At 42.9% G+C, this 26,457-nt stretch overlaps 1 protein-coding gene across 3 annotated transcripts in view; it reads left to right on the forward strand.

Moving 5' to 3' along the window:
- arhgap12b (Rho GTPase activating protein 12b) overlaps window positions 1–19,656 on the forward strand; it is a 192,280-nt gene extending 172,624 nt beyond the window's left edge. For 2 of the 3 annotated variants that reach the window (XM_034172335.1, XM_034172351.1), the window contains 5 exons: window positions 4,968–5,066; window positions 5,931–6,008; window positions 16,922–17,056; window positions 17,240–17,345; window positions 18,201–18,375. In XM_034172335.1, the coding sequence (XP_034028226.1) occupies window positions 4,968–5,066; window positions 5,931–6,008; window positions 16,922–17,056; window positions 17,240–17,345; window positions 18,201–18,375 (593 nt within the window). Of the gene's footprint in view, window positions 1–4,967; window positions 5,067–5,930; window positions 6,009–16,921; window positions 17,057–17,239; window positions 17,346–18,200 lie in introns of all 3 variants that reach the window. The other variant, XM_034172343.1, reaches the window with a different exon arrangement.
- Window positions 19,657–26,457: the final 6,801 nt, after the last annotated feature.

Genomic DNA, 26,457 nt, shown 5'->3' on the forward strand with positions numbered 1-26,457 from the left:
AAGATGCACTTTTTGTTTGTTAATTAAAATGCAGCTAACTGTAAAAGGGAATATTTCCCTCTCTAGCATCTGTAGCATTTGGCTTAACATTAAACTTTTTTTGTGTGCTGCATACTGTGATATCCTCCTGACTACCAGGACACACACACCCACACACACGCATATATACGAGGTCTGTTAGAAAACTAACTGACCTTTTTATTTTTTTCAAAAACCTGATGGATTTGAATCACGTGTGCTTGCATGAGCCAACCTTGAACCTTCGTGCGCATGCGTGATTTTTTTCACGCCTGTTGGTTGCGTCATTTCCTTGTAAGCAGCCTTTGTGTGAGGATGGGTGGAGTCTCTCGTCGTTTTTTCTTTGCAAGGAAATGGCAGAACGACTGGAGCAGCGCGACTGCATCAAATTTTGTTAGAAACTGGGCGACAGCCAGGTGGAAACCATTCGGATTATTCAGACGGGTTTCGGTGACGATCCTCTCGGCATCACACAGATTAAGGAGCGGTACAACCGGTTTAAAGACGTCTGCACAACGGTGGAGAGCGCACCGCGCTCCGATCGGCATCAACACGCTGAAACGACCGGATCATTTCCAAAGTGAACGCTGTGGTGATGTGGGACCGTCGTGTGATCATCCGAGAAATTGCGAAAGAGGTGGACATCAGCACTTTTTCAGCACATTCCACTGTGAAAGAAGATTTTGCCATGAAAAGAGTGGCGGCGAAATTCATCGGCACGAAGCTGATGGTGCAGCAATCATTCCCAGCATTCCTAGATCTTGCACCATTCGGAAGATTCAGACAGCTTTCCGTGGCTTTTCAGTTGTGTGACTATCTGAGAAATTGTGGACGAGGTGGACATGCCACAACATGTCCTGTGAGGCTTCAACACGGAGGCACTGTTGCTGCGCCATCAGCTTCGTGCCGATGAATTTCGCTGCCGCTCTTTTCATAGTCACACGACGGTCCCACATCACCACAGCATTCACTTTGGAAACGATCTGGTCATTTTCCGGCGCGCTCTCCACTGTTGTGCGGCCGTCTTTAAACCGGTTGTACCGCTCCTTAATCTGTGTGATGCTGAGAGGATCGTCACCGAAAGCCGTCTGAATAATCCTAATGGTTTCCACCTGGCTGTCGCCCAGTTTCTGGCAAAATCTGATGCAGTCGCGCTGTTCCAGTCGTTCTGCCATTTCCTTGCAAAGAAAAAACGACGAGCGACTCCACCCATCCTCACACAAAGGCTGCTTACAAGCAAATGATGCAACCAACAGGCGTGAAAAAAATTCCGCATGCACACGTAGGTTCAAGGTTGGCTCATGCAAGCACACGTGATTCAAATCCATCAGGTTTTTGAAAAAAATAAAAAGGTCCGATACTTTTCTAACAGACATCGTATATGTTAGGGCTGGTCAAGTTAACGCGTTGTTATCGCATTAACGCATTAATTAGTTAACGGTGACAATTTTTTATCGCACATTAACACATTTTTTTTTTTATCATCAAAGTACTTGGTCTTAAATATCACCTAAATGCAGCACATGCACAGCTGATACCAGCAAATCATTCAGCAAAACACGCAGTGTGTTTTGTTGAATGATTTGCTGTGGGAGGCTTCAGCAAACTACATTAGATGCAGCATGTTGGAGAACTATTGATAAACAAAGGCAAGAGAAGCTCGCAAATGTGAGCGAAATTGATTGATACAGACTGCAGGCCGATTAGTGTTGTGGAAGACGTTGGCTTGAGAGACATTCTGAGAATCGCAACAAATGACGGCACATATGAGATTCCCTCATGATGCACCATAAAGGAGAGGACTACAAAAGACACAACCTTACAACGTGCACCCGCTGTTGCTCTCACTGGGGACGACTGGACTTCACTGGGTAATTTTACAGTGTAATTTAGCATATTTTGTTTGCTTTTTTCTTCTTGGTGGTGGGACAAAGCAGGTTGAGAAACTCACCCAGAGCAGACAGACACTGAGGGACGTCTTAAAAGCCCCTTAAAAAAAAACATAACAAGTAACTTCCGTCATAAGGAAGTGCAGGGGTGGAGGAGGAACGGGTGAGCAGGGCAGTAGGACTCAGCAAAGAGTATGGACGAAGTGGAAGAGTACACTGCAGCGCAGGATCACCTGGGCAAACATCATGTAGGCCGACTTCTTCCGCGTCAGATTCCTGGTGCAAGCAGTCTACGATGTCCTGCCAAGCCCAGCGAACCTTCATGCCTGGGGGAAGAACGAAAGACCTTCCTGCCCACTCAGCTCTGGAAGAGGCTCATTAGAGCACATTCTCAGCTGCTGCCCCAAATCCCTGGCAGATGGTCGTTCCTGGTGGCGCCATGACCGGGTGCTCAAATCAATTGCTGAGAGCCTAGCCTCAGCTATTAACAGTTGTGGGCAGCACCGTAAGAGGAAGGAAGTCACCTTCATGAGAGCAGGAGAAAAACCCCAAGCACAGGCAAAAACAACAACAGGCCTCCTCCACATAGCTTTTAATTGGCAGCTGCAAGCTGATCTTGGAAAGCAGTTGATGTTCCCACAGCACATTGCTATAACATCACTACGACCAAACTTGATCATCACCTCTGAAGCTTCAAAACATCTTATCATGCTGGAACTCACAGTGCCTTGGGAGGACTGCATAGAGGAAGCAAACGAAAGGAAACGGGCCAAGTATCAAGAGCTGGTGGACCAGTGCAGGAACCAAGGCTGGAGGACCTACTACAAACCCGTAAACGTTGGCTGTAGAGGGTTTGCAGGATGCTCATTCTGCAAAGTTCTCAGTTGGCTGGGTATCACAGGAGCGGCCAAGAAGAAGGCCATTTGTGCCACAAGTGAGGCTGCTGAGAAAGCCACCAGGTGGTTATGGTTGAAGAGGGCTGATCTGTGGCTTGCTGCTGGGACACTAGCTAGGGCCTGATCAACCCTGGCTGGGTCGCCTGGGCAAGGGTGTCTGATGTTGTGAGACCCAAAACACTCAATGACCCCAGGATACATCACTGATGAAGTGTCCCAGTGCATCCAGGAGATGTTTCTTGCTCAGTTAAAAGTCTGGCTGACCCAGTGACACCTAGGAATAGACTAGGTGACTTCCAGGAATAGGCTGGTGACCACTGGAAAGCCAGTTGACAGCATGGAAAGATGGCATCCGGGACAGTATGGGTTAGCACCTCAGCCTGTGTCTTTCGTGAGAAAGAACCCCTACAAGCTATGGAAAGCCCTAAAGAGATATACCCCCAGGAGATCGCGGGGGGGTGAGATCTCCAACCGGATGGCCCAAAGGTTAAAGACCTATGCAAATGAACTGACAAAGAGTATAACATGCATTTGCGGAAACCTGTGCAAGAACCAACGTGGCCTAAGAATCCACCAGACCAGAATGAAATGTCTGAAGTGGGAGAGTATGGTGCAACGCACTGGTCCTGGACCTGATGAGATGCAGGAGGAGCCCGGCCAGGAGGCAACCCACAGTGCCCAGTCCCTCCATGTACCAGAGCCTCCTAACCCCAGGAGAGTAGTTCCACAGTAGCAGATAAAGCGGCCCCCAGCCAGCAAGCGCAATGAGTGGCTCCAATTTGACCAGGATGTCTCCAAAATCCTTCAAGTAACAGCCAAAGGCGATGCTGACACTCGACTCCATACAGTGACCACCATCATCAACAGCTGTGCCCCAGAGATTTGGCTTGTTAGAGAAAGGTAACACCAAGCCCACTTCATACACTAGGAACCGCAGGGCTACTAAAATACACACACTGTGTCAAGAGCTTCGGACCATTAAGAAGCAGTACAAGAAAGCTGCTGATGAAGAGAAGCACGCATTAGCAGAATTTCAAAACATCCTGCGGAGGAAGCTGATGACTCTTCGCAAAGCAGAGTGGTACAGGAAGAGGGGAAGAGCGAGAGCCAGGAAGCGAGCAGTCTTTATCACCAATCTCTTTGGCTTTGTGAAACAACTCCTGGGGGATAGGCGCAGTGGGCATCTTCAGTGCTCAAAAGAAGAAGTGAATTGCTTCCTCCAGGACAGCTTGAGCAATCCAATGAGGGAACAAGACCTGGATACCAACAAGGCACTCATCAAACCTGCCCTTCCAACAGTAGACTTCAACTTGAAGGAGCCAAGCCTGAAGGAGGTTGAGGAGGTTATCAAGGCTGCCCGATCAGCATCTGTTCCAGGCCCCAGTGGTGTACCCTATCTCGTGTATAAGTGATGCCCAGAGCTTCTCCAGCACCTATGGAAGATCTTGAAGGTGATTTAGAGGAAAGTGGTCGACCAGTGGAGGTGCGCTGAGGGAGTTTGGATTCCCAAAGAGGAAAACTCGAGGCACATCAACCAGTTCCGGATAATCTCTTTGCTGAGTGTAGAAGGGAAGGTGTTTTTCAGCCTCGTCTCTTGGAGACTGACAGAGCTCCTCCTCAGGAACGGCTACATTGACCCCTCAATGGCTACATTGACCCGAAACACTCGATGACCCCAGGATACATCACTGATGAAGTGTCCGATTGCATCCAGGAGATGTTTCTTGCTCATATATATATATATATATATATATATATATATATATATATATATATATATATATATATCCTGGTAGTCAGGAGGATATTCTGTATCTCATATTCAAACTGCACCATCTTTTCATTTAATAAATTTCAGAAGTTGAAAACTTTTCTCAATTTGGAATGCAGCTTGTCATTAAGGGGTGATGGTGGGTCCTGAAGTCAGACCAGTTGAGAACCACTGGTTTCATGCACAGGTTGACACAGTCCTCTGGTTAATCTGCTTTGCTTTCACATTACAAATTAATCACAGCATAGTTCACTGGTAACTGAGCATCTCAGCAGAGTTTGTGTGACACTGAACAGACTGTGTTTTGACTCTGCAGGACGCATGTGCATGTGAATTTGAAGCAGAGCGCACACCTCATACTGCAGCTTTGTGTGTTTGATGCTTTCCTTTCAGATCAGGTGTTTGGCTGCAGTCTGGCCAGCCTGTGCCAGCGGGAGAACACTTCAATGCCCAACTTTGTCAGAATGTGCATCGAGCACGTAGAGAGCACAGGTGCGAGCTTCGCCCATCTGATCATGTACCGCATCTTATACAGTGACTCCTATTAGAACTAGTCTAAATGCTAAAGTGGGACTGACAGTTGGAAAGGGGGGCTGTAACCTCTCCGATGACTGAATAATGATTAGTTCCACACAGTGTACATCGTGTGTCAACTGTGGTGTTTACTGTGTTCAGATGAAATTTCTCCACTGTGAGATCAATAAAGTATATCTAATCTAATCTAATCTAAACCTTTTAATAGATGATATGGCACCTTTTTGTCTAATTTAGTGAGTTAAGTGCCTGTCTCTTGAGGCTCCGGATTAGGCATCTCGCTGTACTGATGTAGGAGACTTTGAGTGCTTTCATGCTGTGCTTACACTACATTATGGAAATTTACAGCCTGTGATCTCAGATACTGCTGTCTGAAGTGCTTTATTTATTTATTTTTTCATTCTTTAAGCTTTAAATTGTTGCGTGATTAAGATACAGAATACAAAGATTTGTAATATTGACTTGAGAGCTGCTCTGATTGCGGGGCTCCGCCTCCTCTTCAATCCACAGTTTTATTGCATTTTCCATCTTTATAAAACACACTGCTGTTTCTTCTCCACATTTGTTTTACTGATGCGGACGCTTCTGTCTGTGATTGTCTTACACCCAATACTTCCCTCATCACTGGAGAGTTGGGACAGAAATGTCTATAGGCCAGCAGTACTGTAGGCAGTACCATATTACTGTAAGATGTACCAGATGACTGCATGCTATACCCAGTTACTGCAATTTGTCCCAGATTACTGCATGCTGTTTAACTCTGGGTGGAGCATGTTGAACTCCGTGCGTTAGACAGTCCTTCCTCTCTTTCTTCTCTTGCAGGTCTCGCTGTTGATGGCTTATACAGAGTGAGCGGGAATCTGGCCGTGATACAGAAGCTCCGCTTTGCTGTGAATCATGGTAAGTCATTTTTAATTCAGTGTAAGGAACACTCTGTTTAGTCTGTGAACTAAATGTGAACTTCCCCTCTCCTCCCGGGGTACTGATGAGGCGTTTAGCAGGCTGACATCATTAAATAGGTGGCTGGTGCAATTGTGTAGACAACAAGGCTTTAGCTTTATTGATAACTGGCCTTTGTTCTGAGGCTGCTGTGGCTTACTGATGCCAGATGGCCTCCACCCTACTGGGGAAGGCGCCGCCATCTTGTCTGCGAACATAGATATAGCTCTACAGGGAGGGTAACATTAGGAATTTACAGTAGTCTCTGATCACTCACTTATTAAGTTTACAGTTTCACTGCCATGTTTAGTGGAACAACAACCTTATATATCACTACGGTAATGCATCAACTTCTCAACTAAGACTGAACTCGAAGCTAGACTGCCTAATGTCTTAGCTTCACATTTGGCAAATACCCAATCAGTAGACAGACTTGTGGATAGTTTAAACTCAGTGCTCAAAACTACACTCGACATGATTGCGACACCTGTGTTAAAACCGCGCTCCCCCAAATCACAGTCACCTTGGTTCAATGATTACCTGCGTGACCTGAAGCATAAAGCAAGAGGTCTAGAACGGAAATGGTGTAGTTCAAAAATAGAAGTATTCCACCTTGCGTGGTGTGATGCTATCTTAGATTATAAGCATGCATTAAGGGATACAAAGTGGACCTATTACTCTGATTTGATCAACAAAAACAAGCGTAACTCAAAGTTCTTGTTCGACACGGTGGCAACACTATTCATGGACAACCACCTGTAGTTTGCTCTCCTTTTACAACACAAGGTTTCCTGGATTACTTTGAGAAAAAAATAGAAGACATTAGGTTAAACATATCCCAGCATGCCTCAACCCAGCCACTACACCCTGCTATTGAGGTGGGCGCCACTACTGAGGTATTACCTAGATTTACACAATTTGAGAGTATCTCTCTAGGCATGCTGACGAAACTCGTAAAGTCAACAAAAAGCACAACCTCTTTATTTGATCCTATACCAACAAAACTGTTAAAGGACCTGTGGCCCACTCTTGGGCTGACTGTGCTGGAAATTATTCATCTTTCTTTAACTTCTGGATCTTTTCCTAAATGTTTCAAATCTGCAGTGATTAAACTATTACTTAAGAAACCTAATCTTGAACCTAGTGTATTGAAAAACTATCGGCCGATATCAAATCTATCATTTTGCTCTTAAAATTCTGGAAAAAGTGGTGTCACGGCAGCTCGTGGACCACCTTACTGAGAATAGTTTTTTGAGCCATTGCAGTCTGCTTTTAGAAAATATCATGCCACAGAGACGGCATTCACTAAAGTGGTGAATGATCTTCTGCTTGCATTGGATTCAGACACCACTACGGTTCTGGTGCCGTTAGATCTCAGTGCTGCATTTGATACCGTGGATCATCATATTCTACTTTGGGATTACTGGGAGTTCCCTTGCATGGTTGACGTCACACTTGAGCAGTCGTTCTTACTGTGTTTTGTACAGTAACACTACCTCTAACCTTAGTGACATGAAATTTGGGGATCCACAGGGGTCCGTCTTAGGTCCCCTGCTTTTCTCCCTTTATATAGTACTCCTTACCTTTCACTGCTATGCTGATGATACTCAGTTATACATGCCAATAACTGCTGGTAATCTTGTTCACATAAAATCCTTAGAAGATTGCCTTGCATCAGTGAGAAGTTGGATGTCTAGAAACTTCCTACTTTTAAACTCTGATAAGACTGAAATGATGGTTCTTGGTCCAGTGAGACATCGGCATCAAATTGACCAGTTAACTCTTAGCCTAGGCTCGTGTGTCATACATCACACGGACAAATTGAGGAATCTTGGGGTAATTTTTAATCTTACATTGTCCTCTGACCTCCACATTAGAAATATTACGAGGACTGCTTTCTTCCACCTGCAAAATATAACGAAGATTCGTCCCATCCTGTCTATGGCTGATGCTGACTTTACCTAAATTCTGGGTCTTTTAGTGAAGCTTAGGGCTAGTGGCCGGTGATCACCTTGGTATTCCCTATTTTTCTTGTTGTTTAATGCTGGCCAATTATACTGTATTTCTTGTCTTTCTGATGCCTGATTGTTTTTTTTTTCTCTCTGTTTAAGGTGCAGCTCCATCCAGAGATGGGTGTGGTATTTGTGCTGGAGATCCTCCTGTCTTGTGCACCAACAGCATTTCCTGTATATTCATTTTGTGAATTGTTCTGTAATTTGTGTCGGTAGCATGGACCAAGCAGAGGGTCACCCCTTTGAGTCTTGTCTGCTTGAGGTTTCTTCCTCAGAGGGAGGTTTTCCTTACCACTGCTGCTTTGGGGGTTAGTGAGGTTATACCTTACTTGTGTGAAGCGCCTTGAGGCAACTCTGTTGTGATTTGGCGCTGTATAAGAGGTCTGTCCAAAAAGTATCAGACCTTTTTATTTTTTTCAAAAACCTTATGGATTTGAATCATGTGTGCTTGCATGAGCCAACCTTGAACCTTCGTGTGCATGTGAGTTTTTTCACGCCTGTCGGTTGCGTCATTCGCCTGTGAGCAGGCTATGAGTGAGCACTGGTCCTCCCTCCTCGTTGGATTTTCATTTTGAGGAAAATGTCTGAACGATTGGAGCAGCGCTGAATCAAATTTTTCCAGAAACTGTGAGAGACAGCCAGGTGGAAACCATTCGGAAGATTCAAACGGCTTTCGGTGGCTTTTCAGTCGAGTAAATATCCGAGGAATTGTGTAAGAGCTGGACATGTCACAACATGTCCTGTGAGACTTCCAACTTCCGCACGTCTTTCATTACAAAATCTCCTGTAACAATGGAATGTGCCAAAAAAGTGCTGATGTCCACCTCTTCTGCAATTTCTCTGGTAGTCAGACGACATCCCGGATCAACACAGCGTTCACTTTGGAAATGATCTGGTCGTTTCAGCATGTCGATGGCCGATCGGAGCGCGGCGCACCCTCCGCCATTGTGCGCCGTCTTTAAACCGGTTGTAATGCTCCTTAATCTGTGTGATGCCCATAGGATTGTCACCGAAAGCCGCCTGAATCTTCCGAATGGTTTCCACCTGGCTGTCTCACAGTTTCTAGAAAAATTTGATGCAGCAAAGCTCCAAATCGTTCCACCTCGCAATGAAAATCCAACGAGAGGGGAGGACCAGTGCTCACACAAAGCCTGCTCACAGGCGAATGATGCAACCGATGGGCGTGAAAAAAATCACGCATGCGCATGTAGGTTCAAGGTTGGCTCATGCAAGCACACGATTCAAATCCATATGGTTTTTGAAAAAAATAAAAAGGTCTGATACTTTTTGGACAGACCTCGTAAATGAAAATAAATTGAAAAAATAAATTGAAAATGTGCAACTTCACATGACAAGTGGAACAACATCTTCGTCACGTTTCCTTCTACATGTGACGACAGTTTAGGCTCTCTGTTAGATGGAGTGAGTTTGTCTGTTTCAATCTGTCTGTTTCAAGAGAGCGCACAATTCACCTTTCACCTGTTGCTGACTACCGTCTCTCTCCCTCCCTCTCTCACTGAGAAACCTGTTTTACAATGCAGATCAAAGGGCTGACTTTGGTTATGGTTTGAATAAATTTAATGTTACAGTCTGTGTAGTTCCTCCTAAAGCTGCACAATATCAGAAAAAAAAGGCAATTGCAAATTTCTGCTGTTAGATATTGCAATATTTACAAAAAAGAAAGAAATAAAATTAATTTTCACAAGAGAATTTAAGTAGCTCTATTTGGAAAGATTTAGCCATTCAAGACCAATTCTGGGACTTTTGTTGAGGGATGCATCTAAAAAATACAAATAACTTTATAGGGCTGAAAAATTTTACATGACTCCACATAATTTATATGTTTGCAACCACATCATCCATTGTGGTGTACTTCTCTTTCTTGCTCATTTTCAGTGGAGCTCTGATGTAATTACCTGCGAGGCTATGCAATAAAATGGTCACAGTATAATACAGTTGTGGTTGTACATGTACATGCACTCATCATGGGCATGAATGTCATAGTAATTTTGGGTTTTTAATGATGTCTTTGAACTGTTCTATTGCCAGGGTGGAATAATTGTACAGCATATATTGGTAATGAATTTTTAAAAAACAAGAATTGGGTGCACAAGTTTGTTTATTTGGGATATTCTTAATCCGTATTACACTGTGCCTATGTTTTACTATAGTTAGTAGTTGCACTAAGTGGAATTGATGAGCCATACAAAAGCAGGATTACTTAAGTCAAATTTTCTGCATAACTAAAGTTGGTTGTGAAGCATTTTTTTTCCACACAGTATCAAAAGCTGGAACGTACAGTACATCCGGAAAGTATTCAGAGCTTCACTTTTTCCAGTTTGTCGTTTGGCCTTATTCCACAGTGGAGCAAATTATTTTTTTCTGTCAAAATTCTACTCACATGCCATAATGATAACATAAAAAAAGTTTTTTAGAAATTTTTGCAAATTTATTAAAAATGGAAAAACAAACTAAGAAATCATACATTCATAAGTATTCATACCCTTTGGTCAATACTTTGATATACCTTTGGCAGTAATTACAGCTTCAAGCCACAAGCTTGCCACACCTGTCTTTGGGCACTTTTGCCCATTCCTCTTTGCAGCACCTCTCAAGCTCCATCAGGTTGGATGGGGAGCATCACTGCGCCCCAGTCTGAGGTCAAGAGCGCCCTGTAGCAGGTTATCATCCAGGATGTTTCTGTACATTGCTAGATTCATCTTTCCCTCATTCCTGACTAGTCCCCCAGTTCCTACCGCTGAAAAACATCCTCACATCATGATGCTGCCACCACCATGCTTCACTGTAGGGATGGTGCCTGGATTCCTCCAAACATGACGCCTGGCATTCACGCCAAAGAGTTAAATCTTTGTATCCTCAGAATGGAGAATTTTGTTTCTCATGGTCTGAGAGTCCTTCAGGTGCCTTTTGGCAAACTCCAGGTGGGCTGCCATGTGCGTTTTACTAAGGAGTGACTTCCATCTGACCACTTTACCATACAGGCCTGATTGTTTGATTGCTGCAGAGATGGTTGTCCTTCGGGAAGGTTCTCCTCTCTCCACAGAGGAATGCTGGAGCTCTGACATGGTGACATCGGGCTTTTGGTCACCTCCCTGACTAAGGCCCTTCTACCCGATTGCTCAGTTTAGATGGGCAGCCAGCTCTAGGAATAGTCCTGGTGGATTCAAACTTCTTCCATTTATGGATGATGGAGGCCGCTTTGATCATTGAGACCTTCAAAACAGCAGAAATGTTTCTGTACCCTTCCCCAGATTTATGCCCCAAGACAATCCTATCTCAGAGGTCTACAAACAATTCCTTTGACTTCATGCTTGGTTTGTGCGCTGACATGCACTGTCAGCTGTGGAACCTTATATGTAGACAGGTGTGTGCCTTTCCAAATCATGTTGAATCAACTGAATTTACCCCAGGTGGACTCCAGTTAAGCTGTACAAACATCTCAAGGATGATCAGTGGAAAAAGGATACACCTAAGCTCAGTTTTGATTTATTTTATTTATATTTTCAAAAATCTAAAAAAACAAAACAAAAAAAAAAAAACTGTTTTCACAGTCATTATGGGGTATTATGTGTAGAATATTGAGGGGAAAATGAATTTCATCCATTTTGGAATAAGGCTGTAACATAACAAAAATTGGAAAAAGTGAAGCGAATTCTTCCCAGATGCACTGTAACTGGATCTTGTTTTGGATTCTATCTTTATAATCAGGTCAGTTGGGGTTAGGGAAGCCATATATGAAAATGGTTAGGGCTCTTGGGTTTGATAATCTTATCAAGCAAACATGCACATTGTGATGTCAGTTTGGGATCGGGTAAAGGCAAAGAAAGGGTGAAAATGTGAAGGTGAAAATGAAAATGTGATAAACAAAATACTAATACAAAACACATTAAGCAGCTTAACTAAACTATTAATTAGATGAGTTACACACCAACACCATACACTAAAATTCATGCACACATTTCAATAAAATTTATATTGGCAGTATTAAGCACCTAAATATGCCAGTACCATGATATATACTGTATCTATATCAAGTATCGGATGTCCAATGATGCTTACCTTATCGAGCTTTGAGAAATGCTATAGAGCCGTACTTGGTGACATTGTATTAGGTAACTTAATAATGTTTGTTCACAAATATCAACCCAGTGAATCCAGATGCTAACAGACCTTTTTAACCCTGGTTAAAAGCATTTGGTATCATGAAAATACAGCAAATCCTCCACTGTTCATGTTGCTCCATGTGCAAGTCAGTTCACATGTTGTTGGCTACTTGCTACACCAGTAGATGGGGCACTTCAGTCAGTCATGAGTGTGACATAGAGTTGCTCGACCTTTCATTCACAAACAAGACCATATGTTTCTGGGTCTCCTTCAAATACTCACCATTTTGTTCTTCAGCCATGCCTTCAACACTGTGACACCATATTATCAACTAGGGACTAAATCTAGAACTGAATGTTTAGCCACACCCACGACCTACCAAAGAACTGAGAAGAAGCTGGTGAACAATGTTTTAGACGGGTGCCGAAATCTAGAATTGTGATACCTTCCTGCATTTTGGGGACAAAGTTGGAAACCAGTCTTATTTTGTCAATTTGAGTGTGCTGAATTCAAATCTGCCACATGACAAACTATCTGACCTCTGTTGACCTCTAGAAGTCATTGAACTTTGTGATCCTAAGCGCCCCAATGGAACCCAGCTTCATAAGCAATCAAATGCACTGAAGTGATGAATAAACTCAATTCTAGGGTGATGAATTCAAATTTTTCATTTTAAGAAGTCTATCTGACCTCTGGTGACCTCTAGAGATCATTGACCTTTACAACCAAAAATGGCAAACTTGAAAAGAGTTTATTTCCTTCTTAAAGCAATTAAATGCACTAATGTGATGGATGAAATTGAAAATTGGTCTTATTTTGCCAGTATGGAGATGCTAAATTGAAATCATCCACATGCCAAACTCCATCTGGTCTCTGGTATCCTTTAGACGTCATTGAACTTTGCATACGCGCAATACGGCAATAAAGCATGCGTTGTGTTCTTAAACTGAGATGTGCATGGCCTCTACATTACTACATTAGCTTAAAAATCTGAATTTCTCAAGTGCTTGTGCTCAGTCTAGACTATGAACACTGCATTTAAGATCGTATTTTGACATGAGTATATATCCATATTTAGTTTGCTTTGTTTCGGCAAACATTACCAGAAGTGTGATAATGACATACAGCAGCACACTGCAGCTTATGTTTTTTGCACTTGCAGTTTGACGCTGTGTGGTGCAGCCACACGTGACAAGATTGCTAACAGTCTGCGGCACCGAAGGAAGGGAAGTGAGGGAAATTAGGCAATGAAGAAAGGTGAAGGTGAAGATACAGATTACCACTAATAAAACAAGTCTGGTTTAATAACACCAGTAGCCTGATACATGATGAAGTGATACAAATATGTGTTTTGTGACAATCATATAGAAATACAAGTCCTTTTGCAGCACAGCTGTGTAAGGAAGGTGCACCTTTGGTGAGATGAGTTCAAAATGTCTACGATGCAGTCGGTGCTATATTTCCTGTATTACATCATAACACATATTGGTGTTATGCAGAGAGACTCTGGGAGGGCCGCACAGGTACACTTTGTGTGAGGAAGAGATGCACGTCAGTTGTTGAAACTTCAAATAAGAACAGCCGAAAAAATGTTTAAAAAATAAAAGTAAAGCAGCACATTTCAACATAATGCTACATCTTTGCACAGTGTGCACGGAGTGCACAGAGGACAGAATAAAAAAAAAAAGTATTGTGCCCAAAATGCATTCTAAATTCATTTCCACATTTGTGTGCATGACATAAATGCTTTGATTTCTCTCTGAGCAAACAAATCTATTCTGTGCTAAATACATGTAGCTTGGTGTTTGTTACAAAATCCACCAATAAATTTTCTCATGCATTGTTTTGTTTTGGGGCAGCACACTGGATTAGTGGTTAACACTGTTGCTTCACAGCAAGGAGGTCATGGGATTAATTCCCACCTGTGGCCTTTCTGTGTGGATTTTGTGTGTTCTCACTGAGTTTGTGTGGGTTCTCACCGGTGCTCCGGCTTCCTCCCACATCCAGAGACATGCGGTTTAGGTGGACTGGAAACTTTAGATTTTCCGTAGGTGTGCGTGCAGGTATGAATGTGTCTCTTTCTCTATATGTGGCCCTGTGACAGACTGGCATCCTGGCCAGGATGTCCTCACACCCCATGATTGCTGGGATAGGTTCCAGCCCCCCATGACCCATAACTGGAGTAAACGACTGAAGACGAGTGAGTGTGTTATTTTGTTTCTCAGTTTGGTTCAGCGCAGATATTTATCATGTGCGGTTGAACTCAACCTTCTTCTTCGACTTTCGGCTGTTCCCGTTTGATCAGTCGTTTCCATCTCACTCTGTCCTCTGTATCTTCCTCTGTCACACCAACCACCTGCATGTCCTCCCTCAGCACATCCATAAACCTCCTCTTTGGCCTCCCTCTTCTCCTCCTGCCTGGTGGCTCCATCCTCAGCATCCTTCTCTCTATATACCCTGGGTCCCTCCTCTGCACATGTCAACCATCTCAATCTCACCTCTCTGACTTTGTCTCCAAACTGTCCCACCTGAGCTGTCCCTCTGATATGTTCATTCCTAATCTTGTCCATTCTTGTCACTCCCAAAGAGAATCTCAACATCTTCAGCTCTGCCACCTCCAGCTCTGCCTCCTGTCTTTTTGTTAGTGCCACCATCTCTAAACCGTACAACATAGCTGGTCTCACTACTGTCTTGTAAACTTTCTCCTTCACTCTTGCAGATATTCTTCGGTCACAAATCACTCCTGCCACCTTTCTCCACCCACTCCACCCTGCCTGCACTCTCTTCTTCACCTCTCTACCACACTCTCCATTACTTTGAACAGTTGACCCCAAATATTTAAACTCATCTACTTTCACCACTTCTACTCCTTGTAACTGCACTATTCCACTGGGCTCCCTCTCATTCACACACATGTACTCAGTCTTGCTTCTACTGACTTTCATTCTCCTTCTCTCCAAAGCATATCTCCACCTCTCCAGACTAGACTCAACTTGCTCTCTACTCTCACTACAGATCACAATGTCATCTGCAAACATCATAGTCCATGGGGACTCCTGTCTGATCTCATCCGTCAACCTGTCCATCACCACTGCAAACAAGAAAGGACTCAGAGCTGATCCTTGGTGTAATCCCACCTCCATCTTGAATGAGTCTGTCATTCCGACTGCGCATCTCACCGGTGTCACACTGTTCTTGTACATGTCCTGCACTACCCTAACATACTTCTCTGCCACTCCAGACTTCCTCATACAATACCACAGCTCTTCTCTTGGCACCCTATCATAAGCTTTTTCTAAGTCCACAAACACACAATGTAACTCTTTCTGGCCTTCTCTGTACTTCTTCAACAGTATTTTCAGAGCAAACATTGCATCTGTAGTGCTCTTTCTCGGCATGAAACCATGTTGCTGCTTACAGATCTTCACCTGTTTTCTAAGCCTAGCTTCTACTACTCTTTCCCATAACTTCATGCTGTGGCTGATCAACTTTATGCCTCTGTAGTTACTGCAGCTCTGCACATCACCCTTGTTCTTGAAAATAGGAACCAGCACACTTCGTCTCCACTCCTCAGGCATCCTCTCACTTTCCAAGATTTTATTAAACAATCTGGTTAGAAACTCTACTGCCATCTCTCATAGACATTTCCATGCCTCCACTGGAATGTCATCTGGACCAACTGCCTTTCCACTCTTCATCCTCTTCATAGTAGCCCTCACTTCTTCCTTACTAATCTCTTCTACTTCCTGATTTACTCTCACCACACCATCCAGCCTTTTCTCTCGCTCATTTTCTTTATTCATCAGCTCTTCAAAATATTCCCTCCACCTTCTCAGCACACACTCCTCACTTGTCAGCACATTACCATGTGCATCTTTTACCACCCTAACCCATTGCACATCCTTTCCAGCTCTGTCCCTTTGTCTGGCCAATCAGTACAAGTCCTTTTCTCCTTCCTTACTATTCAACTACTATTCTTGTACAGTTCGCAATATGCCTTTTCCTTCGCTTTTGCCACTTCTCTTTTCGCCTTACGCTGCATCTCCTTGTACTCCTGTCTACTTTCTTCATCTCTCTGACTATCCCAAACTTACGTATTTCCCACATTGGTTGAACTCAACCAATGTGGGAAATATGCATAATGTGTATCAGTTACAGTGTAGCAGACTGACTTGTAGATTACCATATTTCCAAAGTACAACTCGCACCTGCTAAAAACGAAAGCCTTTTGAAAAGGAAAAAGTCATATATAAGTTGCTCCTTTTTTCTGTGTTATCGGTTCTTTAATTTTGGGGTTTGTGTGCTTTGTTGTGTCATTGTCATTATAACTGTTGTTATGAATAATAAATGTGTGATTTTTCGGTATGCAAGTTACAGGACCTTTCAAACTAGTTAAAAAAAGAACAAAAATGTGATTAATAATCCAGATAATATAGTCGCCACTGAACATGAGCACACTTATTTTGAAGTATGAAAACATTTGGTGATGTTATGTGATTTAATTTGCCTTACTTGACATTGCACCTCCTGTGATGTGACTGTTATCTGTGCACATATTGCAGTGACGATGCTCATTCAATATATCATGAAGCTCTTCTCTCTCCAGTTATTTTATGTCTCACACCATTAGGAAGCAAACACATCACAGCTAAACTCCTCCTTTAGTGTGATGGCATGTTTTAGTTGTAGTGCTGTGTCTTTTTCTCACGTTCTCATGTGTTTCTGTCTGTTGGTCAGATGAGAAGGTGGATCTAAACGATGCTAAGTGGGAGGACATTCATGTCACCACAGGAGCTCTGAAAATGTTCTTCAGGGAGCTTCCTGAGCCACTCTTCACTTACGGATCCTTCACTGACTTTGTTGACGCCATCAGTGAGTTATTTCATGATCTGTGTCCATTTACACCCCCCACCCCCACATGACAATGAAAATGTATCTGAACACACACAGTTATCACTCTTCTTGATGCATGTTGGTTGTTGTTTCCAAAGTGGCCACAAGATGGTGCTGTGCACATTTTCATTCAGTGAACGCTCTCCTGTTTCTTTGCTGCAGAATGTTCAGACTACAAGCAGAGAGTGAATTCAATCAAAGACTTAATCAAGAATTTGCCAAAACCCAACCACGACACGATGCAGGCCCTCTTCAAACACCTGCGGAGGTGAGCAGCTCAGCCGTGAGATCAAAGTGTACAAACCGCTGCTGTGATGTGTTCACATACTCCAAATGAAACGCAGGCACTTGTTGCATCATTTTGGACACCCACTGCCCCGTGCTTCCCTCAGGCCTGTGTCTGCAGCATGTGCACGTGTTCAGGTGAACTCCACAGGTTCACGTTGTTGGACGTTGCCCCCCTGAGCTGTAGATTAATTCGCTGTACTTTGAATTACTGTTTGTACACATTTGTTCCTTGTGCTTTAGTGGATACACAGTTTTTCTCTCTGAACTCCCACTCCTGATTCGTCAGTGTTAATCTTCTCTCTGATTGATCAGCCTGTGGGCAAACACAAACTGGCGCCAGCTTGAACGCGTACTCTCCGCCCACTGGAGCCAGCGGCAGCATCATACATTCACACTGACATTTGCTGAGCTTTCTTATTTGCATTTATATGGCGCTGAGGTTTGCTGTAATTCACTACATATAAAGTGGTGTTTCTTGGGGAAATTGATGGTGTGACATTCAGTGTATGGAGGCCGACTTATCTGAGCAGGTGGATTTAATGCTCTCTTTCTGCTCCATGAATGTGCCATTGTTTTGTTTTTTGCATCTACATGCAGGGATGAAGATTCTATTTAAACAGGCTATTATACCTTCGCCTGCAGCCCTCTGTTGTGTTTAAGTGTGCATGTTGCGAGGTTTGCTACGGTGCTTGTTCTCAGGCCCTCGGGATGTTGTGTTTCAAGTAGGCAGGAATTTTTAGTTTTCCTTTCTAGATGAAAGCCTGCAGGTTCACTGAAATCCAAAGAAACACATTTCATGTCTTCAAATCTGTTGTGTGCGCTCTCCCTCCCTCAGGGTGATTGACCACGGAGAAGCCAACCGCATGACAACCCAGTGCGTGGCCATCGTGTTTGGCCCCACACTGCTCCGGCCTGAGACGGAGACGGGCAACATTGCAGTCCACATGGTCTACCAGAACCAGATCGTGGAGCTCATACTGTTGGAGTATGAAAGCGTCTTCAGCAGATAGGCTGGTGAGGAGAGGACCACAGGCTGTTCAAACATGGATGTAATTTCTTTTGTTGCCATTTATTTTTTCTTATGGAAATAAACATTGCTGTGGACCAAATAAGTGGAGAGAATAAATAGAATAAACATTCATCAACTGTTGACAAGATGTTGCACTTAAAAAGGTTTTACGGATAAATTTGAAGTGTACCGACTTCATCTTTGCTTTTCTGTTGCCATTCCTGTGTCGAGCAGCAGGTCGGACGCTCGGCACTGCGGTGACCGTGCACGTCATCCATGAGTGTTGAGGCATTTTTGCATGCATTGGATCTCTGTGGCTGAAGTCAGAACCCAAACGTAAGTGGAGCAACAGCAGCTCTTGGTGGGATATGTACGTATGTCTAACACATCATGGCAGCCTTCTTCTTCTGTGGTGTTAAACTGTGCTAGCTGCTACTCCTGACAGCAGTGTTGTCACATCACTGGAGGAACTGGCTGAACTGTGCTTTTCAATCTGGTGGAGTGTTGTCAGCGATTCACAGCACCCGCCCTCCTCCGTCAAGTCTGCAGAATCATCGGCGTTATGCTGAAAGTGCTTGACTGAGCTGGAGTAGATGTGCATACTGCGTCCCCACCCCTCACACCCCATGCTTCCCTGGGAGTAGTGTTGACCTTTGACCTTATGACATGAGCATCCCATGACTCAGGTGTGGAGGATCTGTTTGTGTGTGTGAATGTGGCGTAAATGTAAGTGGAAGTGTTCATGTCTGGTCTCAAACTGTGCATTGTGCTGTCGAACGTGATTTAGTAAAGTTTGTGATGAGACGCAGGTGGCTGACTGTGTTCCTCTAGTGAACCTAAACCTCTTCACCTCTCAGATGTTGCTTCTTAAACCTCACTGATCTGCCGGAGTCACTGGAAGTGAAGTTGATGTAATTTCTCACTTTTCGATGGAAGCTGTTGGGAGTGAAGGGTAAAGTATTTTGTGAAGGAACATTACACTGGAAACACTCTGTTGGATGGCGGCAGACGAGTGTTAAAGGACAAAGAAGAGACTGTAAAATGCTTGAAAACCTCTCATTGTGTACAATGAGAGAACAAAGGTGTTGGTGTGTTTAGTGGCTGAGGTGTGTGTGTGTGGTGAACTGATTTTGTCTGAATGAAAACATGGCGATACTTGTAGTGTTTAAAAAAGTTACTTTGAAGGTGTATATGTTTGCACATGATCAGCTGCTCATTTTGAATGTAATTTTCAGGCTAACTGCTGTCTGTGAAACATGTCTAATAAAAAACTAATTGTGGAGATGAGTTTGTGTTCTGGATAAAGCAAGCAACGGTAGCTTTGGTGGACACCAGACTGAGCAACATTTGATATTAATCACTGTCATGGCCACAAAAACTGACACTGTGGCCACCAAATAATCCCCTGCAGACAGCTCCATGTGGCCACCACAATATAAGCATTCACAAATGCACCATTACTTCACAGTTACACAAACACCCCGAACCTCAGCAATTTTTACTTCAAAAGTGTGACTAAGAGTGAAGAGTAAAGAAATATTACTGTCGGCAAACATTCAGGGATATTCTTGCATGGGTTTACCAAGTGGACTCGGAATACTAACACAAACACAAAGTAGACAATCAAAAAAAATGATTAAAAAAAAAAGAAAAATTGGGGATAAATGGAAACAGCTGTACCAGTGGCTGGAAGGAGATATACAAGATGTTCTGTGGTTTGTGGCAACTGTTTGCTCAAATAGCTGAGTCCAGTTAATTTTTCATCAGAAACGGTACCTTCAGGAAACGCCACATCGCTGTTCATAATGGTGCTTCAAGTTACATCACATAACAACAGCTTCAGTTAACTTCAATGTAAATACTTCTGTATTTGCATCCTATTAAAGCTACAGTGTTTAGGAATTTAGGCCCCGTTAAATGGTAAATGAACTACATTTATATAGCACTTTTCCATCTGCATCAGACGCTCAAAGCGCTTTACACATCAAAACCTCACATTCACCCTGCTGCCAGATTTGGGCCAAATCTGAGGCAGATAGGTTGTTTTTTTCCCCCTGAATCTTAACTGTGCAAATTGGCTTTAAACTGGATTGTTTCATATCCAGGTCAACCCACTTCTCAGAGGTGGATTAAGCGGGCTCCGCCGAGGTCTGAACATACAGTAGTGTTCAGAATAATAGTGGTGCTATGTGAATAAAAAATTAATCCAGGTTTTGAGTATATTTCTTATTGTTACATGGGAAACAAGGTACCAGTAGATTCTCACAAATCCAACAAGACCAAGCATTCATGATATGCACACTCTTAAGGCTATGAAATTGGGCTATTAGTAAAAAAAAAAAAAAAAAAAGTAGAAAAGGGGGTGTTCACAATAATAGCAGTGTGGCATTCAGGCAGTGAGTTCATCAATTTTGTGGAACAAACAGGTGTGAATCAGGTGTCCCCTATTTAAGGATGAAGCCAGCACCTGTTGAACATGCTTTTCTCTTTGAAAGCCTGAGGAAAATGGGACGTTCAAGACGTTCAGAAGAACAGCGTAGTTTGATTAAAAAGTTGATTGGAGAGGGGAAAACGTATACGCAGGTGCAAAAAATTATAGGCTGTTCATCTACAATGATCTCCAATGCTTTAAAATGGACCAAAAAAAAAAAAAAAGAAGCGTGGAAGAAAACGGAAAACAACCATCAAAATGGATAGAAGCATAACCAGAATGGCAAAGGCTCACCCATTGATCAGCTCCAGGATGATCAAAGACAGTCTGGAGTTACCTGTAAGTGCTGTGACAGTTAGAAGACGCCTGTGTGAAGCTAATTTATTTGCAAGAATCCCCCACAAAGTCCCTCTGCAAAAGACGTGCAGAAGAGGTTACAATTTGCCAAAGAACACATCAGCTGGCCTAAAGAGAAATGGAGGAATATTTTGTGGACTGATGAGAGTAAAATTGTTCTTTTTGGGTCCAAGGGCTGCAGACAGTTTGTGAGATGACCCCCAAACTCTGAATTCAAGCCACAGTTCACAGTGAAGACAGTGAAGCATGGTGGTGCAAGCATCATGATATGGGCATGTTTCTCCTACTATGGTGTTGAGCCTATATATCGCATACCAGGTATCATGGATCAGTTTGGATATGTCAAAATACTTGAAGAGGTCACGTTGCCTTATGCTGAAGAGGACATGCCCTTGAAATGGGTGTTTCAACAAGACAATGACCCCAAGCACACTAGTAACCGAGCAAAATCTTGGTTCCAAACCAACAAAATTAATGCCTCGCAGATGTCAAGAAATCATGAAAAACTGTGGTTATACAACTAAATACTAATTTAGTGATTCACAGGATTGCTAAAAAAGCAGTTTGAACATAAGAGTTTTGAGTTTGTAGCATCAACAGCAGATGCTACTATTATTGTGAACACCCCCTTTTCTACTTTTTATTACTAATAGCCAAATTTCGTAGCCTTAAGAGTGTGCATATCATGAATGCTTGGTCTTGTTGGATTTGTGAGAATCTACTGAATCTTCTGGTACCTTTTTTCCCATGTAACAATAAGAAATATACTCAAAACCTGGATTAATCTTTTTAGTCACATAGCACTACTATTATTCTGGACACTACTGTACTAACTGTGGCTACAATACGACTAGCTCGGGGATGATGGCTGCCTCATTACATCCATGCACCCCAGCATAATCCCCTCTGTGGCAGTCCTCAGTGTGGCTGCAGTGGCGAGGACATTAAACAACCTTCTTTCTCTGCGGCACCTTGTTACTAAGAAAATCCACCGTATGTGCTCTGATGTCCATATCTACACGCATCCACACTTCAGCCATCAGAATCCATGCACAGATGTGCACACACCCACACACACACTGCTTGAATTCAGCTAGAGCCGGATTGAGTTTGGATGCATGTGTAGGATGAGCCAGATTTGAAAAACTGGTCTGAACACTGTAGTAAGTTTCTTCGGCTGCTCCCTTGTTTGCACTCGGGGTCACCACAGCAGATCCGTGGTGGACCTGCATATTGATTCTGGCACAATTTTTACACCGGATGCCCTTCCTGACGCAACTCCACATGACATGGAAAAATGCGGCAGGGGTGGAGTTTGAACCAGGAATCTTCTGCACTAACCACTTCATCACAAACTTGTCTGAAAGCTATCTGGCTAAAAAGCAGTCTGGATTGAATCCATCTTGAACTGGATTGCTAACCCCAGTCTGAACGGGGTCTTAGTGCTATCTAGTGGTGAGGTTAAAGATTGCAATATGTTTCCTTGCTGCCTTCTCTGATAAACATTATGTATGATCCTCTTCATAAAAATGAAGGTTCTCAAACTTAGTAGCCTGCACTTGCAATCAATACAGGGGAGCGAGCACTGTTTCTTTTGTCTTCAGTCTTTGAATAGCAAATTGCAAAATGCAGAAGGTGGCATAAGTATATCCCTTTTGGGCTACTGTATCAGTACGGTGGACTCCATGAGGGGGCCCGCTCCCATGTAGATATGATGGGTTCATTCTACGCTCACGAAAACACTGATTCATTGTTGTAACAAAGTATCCAGTAATACACATGCTATATTCCATTTCTTATCAACACCACTAAATCCTGCACTCTGCAGCTTTAAAGGGCAGACCTCACCCCAGTCAATGCCATCTTTTAAAAAGTTATATACCAGATTATAAATAACTTCCTCCAAGTCTGTAATTTGTGCAGGCCTTGAGTATAGCTGATAAAAATAAAGTAAAAGTGCATCAGAAAAGTCAGCCATTTTTATCCATAATTATTATGTAACCTTTGGAACAGATTTTTAGCTGCCTGGAGCTCTACCTGCATCCAGTTACAGCTTCATATCCCAGTACATCAATCTGGGCTGCTTTTTGTATCCAGAAAAAATAAATAAACAAAGTTTTAATAAATACATCTACCTGAGTTCTCCTGTGTTCACAAACAGCTGCCATGCAGAATATCGCCCCTGTTCGACACAACTCCTTATGGAATGAAGTCATTATCTAAGGGCAGTAAAAGTATTGAGTAAAAGTAAAATCCAAAATGAGTGGAGAGTGAAACGGCAACAGAAAAAGAAGCCAGTGTGGTGTCTGGAGAAACTAGGAGGGGGCCTCAGCCCCTATAAAAGACTGGATCCAGCTCTGGCGGAGCAGTGTTGGTGATGGGATGAGTGAGCAACAGGTGGATGTATATACAGTGAGGAAAATAAGTATTTGAACACCCTGCGGTTTTGCAAGTTGTCCCACTTAGAAATCATGGAGGGGTCTGAAATTTTCATCTTAGGTGCATGTCACTGTGAGAGACATAGTCTAAAAAAAAAAAAATTGGGAAATCACAATGTATGATTTTTTTAATCATTTATTTTTATGTTACTGCTGCAAATAAGTATTTGATCCCCTACCAACCAGCAAGAATTCTGGCTCTCACAGACCTATTCATTTTTCTTTAAGAAGCCCTCTTATTCTGCACTCTTTTCCTGTATTTATTGCACCTGTTTGAACTTGTTACCTGTATAAAAGACACCTGTTCACACACTCAATTAATCACACTCCAACCTGTCCACCATAGCCAAGACCAAAGAGCTGTCTAAACTGTTCCTGGTGTCTACTTTGACACCAGGGACAAAACTGTAGACCTACACAAGGCTGGGATGGACTACAGGACAACAGGCAAGCAGCTTGGTAGAAGACAACAACTGTTATGATTATTTATTAGAAAGTGGAAGAAACACAAGATGACTGTCAGTCTCCCTCGGTCTGGGATTCCATGCAAGATCTCACTTTGTGGGGTAAGGATGATTCTGAGAAAGCTAAGAACTACACAGGAGGACCTGGTCAATGAACTGAAGAGAGCTGGGACCAAATTCACAAAGATTACATTAGTAACACATGATGCTGTCATGGTTTAAAATCCTGCAGGGCAGCAAGGTCCCCCTGCTCAAGCCAGCACATGTCCAGGCCCATTTGAAGTTCACCAGAGACCATCTGGATGATCCGGAGGACCCATGGGAGAAGGTCATGTGGTCAGATGAGACCAGAATAGAGCTTTTTGGAATCAACTCCACTTACTATGTTTTGAGGATGAGAACAACCCCAAGAAAACCATCCCAACCATGAAGCATGGGGGTGGAAACATCTTACTCTGGGGTGCTCTTCTGCAAAGGGGACAGGACGACTGCTCCGTATTGAAGGGAGGATGGATGGGGTCATGTATTGCGAGATTTTGGCAAACAACCTCCTTCCCTCAGAGCATTGAAGATGGGTCATGGCTGGTTCTTCCAGCATGACAATGACCCCAAACACACAGCCAGGGCAACTAAGGAGGCTCTCTGTAGGAAGCATTTCAAGGTCCTGGAGTGGCCTGGCCAGCCTCCAGACCTGAACCCAATAGAAAATCTTTGGAGGGAGCTGAAACTCCAAACCTTAAATATCTAGAGAAGATCTGTATGGAGGAGTGGACCAAAATCCCTGCTGCAGTGTGTGAAAACCTGGTGAAAAACTACAGGAAACGTTTGACCTTTGCAAACAAAGGCTACTGTACCAAATATTAACATTGATTTTCACAGGTGTTGAAATACTTATTTGCAGCAGTAACCCCTATTTATGTCCCATATTTAAGGCTGAAGCCAGCACCTGTTGAACATGCTTTTCTCTTTGAAAGCCTGAGGAAAATGGGACGTTCAAGACATTGTTCAGAAGAACAGCGTAGTTTGATTAAAAAGTTGATTGGAGAGGGGAAAACTTATACGCAGGTGCAAAAAATTATAGGCTGTGCATCTACAATGATCTCCAATGCTTTAAAATGAACAACAACAACAAAAAAAAAAGACGCATGGAAGAAAATGGAAAACAACCATCAAAATGGATAGACGAATAACCAGAATGGCAAAGGCTCACCCATTGATCAGCTCCAGGATGATCAAAGACAGTTTGGAGTTACCTGTAAGTGCTGTGACAGTTAGAAGACACCTGTGTGAAGCTAATTTATATGCAAGAATCCCCCACAAAGTCCCTCTGTTAAATAAAAGATGTGCAGAAGAGGTTACAATTTGCCAAAGAACACATCAACTGGCCTAAAGAGAAAAGAGGAATATTTTGTGGACCAAGAGTAAAATTGTTCTTTTTGGGTCCAAGGGCCGCAGACAGTCTGTGAGACGACCCCCAAACTCTGAATTCAAGCCACAGTTCACAGTGAAGACATTGAAGCATGGTGGGCAAGCATCATGTTATGGGCATGTTTCTCCTACTATGGTGTTGGGCCTATATATCGCATACCAGGTATCATGGATCAGTTTGGATATGTCAAAATACTTGAAGAGGTCATGTTGCCTTATGCTGAAGAGGACATGCCCTTGAAATGGGTGTTTCAACAAGACAGTGACCCCAAGCACACTAGTAAACGAGCAAAATCTTGGTTCCAAACCAACAAAATTAATGCCTCGCAGATGTGAAGAAATCATTAAAAACTGTGGTTATACAACTAAATACTAGTTTAGTGATTCACAGGATTGCTAAAAAAGCAGTTTGAACATAATAGTTTCGAGTTTGTAGCGTCAACAGCAGTTGTTACTAATATTGTGAACACCCCCTTTTCTACTTTTTTATTAATAGCCCAATTTCATAGCCTTAAGAGTGTGCATATCATGAATGCTTGGTCTTGTTGGATTTGTGAGAATCTACTGGTACCTTGTTTCCCATGTAACAATAAGAAATATACTCAAAACCTGGATTAATCTTTTTAGTCACATAGCACTACTATTATTCTGAACACTACTGTACATTGTGATTTCCAGATTCTTTTTTTTTTTTTTTAGATTATGTCTCTCACAGTGGACATGCACCTAAGATGACAATTTCAGACTCCTCCATGATTTCTAAGTGGGAGAACTTGCAAAATCGCAGGGTGTTCAAATACTTATTTTCCTCACTGTAGCTGTAAAGAAAGCTACTGTTCTTTTTCTGAAGACCATGCAGTCTTTTTCCTGGAAGACCCACACAGGGGTGTAGCATCAATGTCATTCAGTAAACTCAGTCCATATGAATAACAAACACACTTTCAGAATATTACTTCCTTAACCTA

This window comes from Thalassophryne amazonica, chromosome 1 (assembly GCF_902500255.1).
Source record: "Thalassophryne amazonica chromosome 1, fThaAma1.1, whole genome shotgun sequence".
Classification (NCBI taxonomy): domain Eukaryota; kingdom Metazoa; phylum Chordata; class Actinopteri; order Batrachoidiformes; family Batrachoididae; genus Thalassophryne; species Thalassophryne amazonica.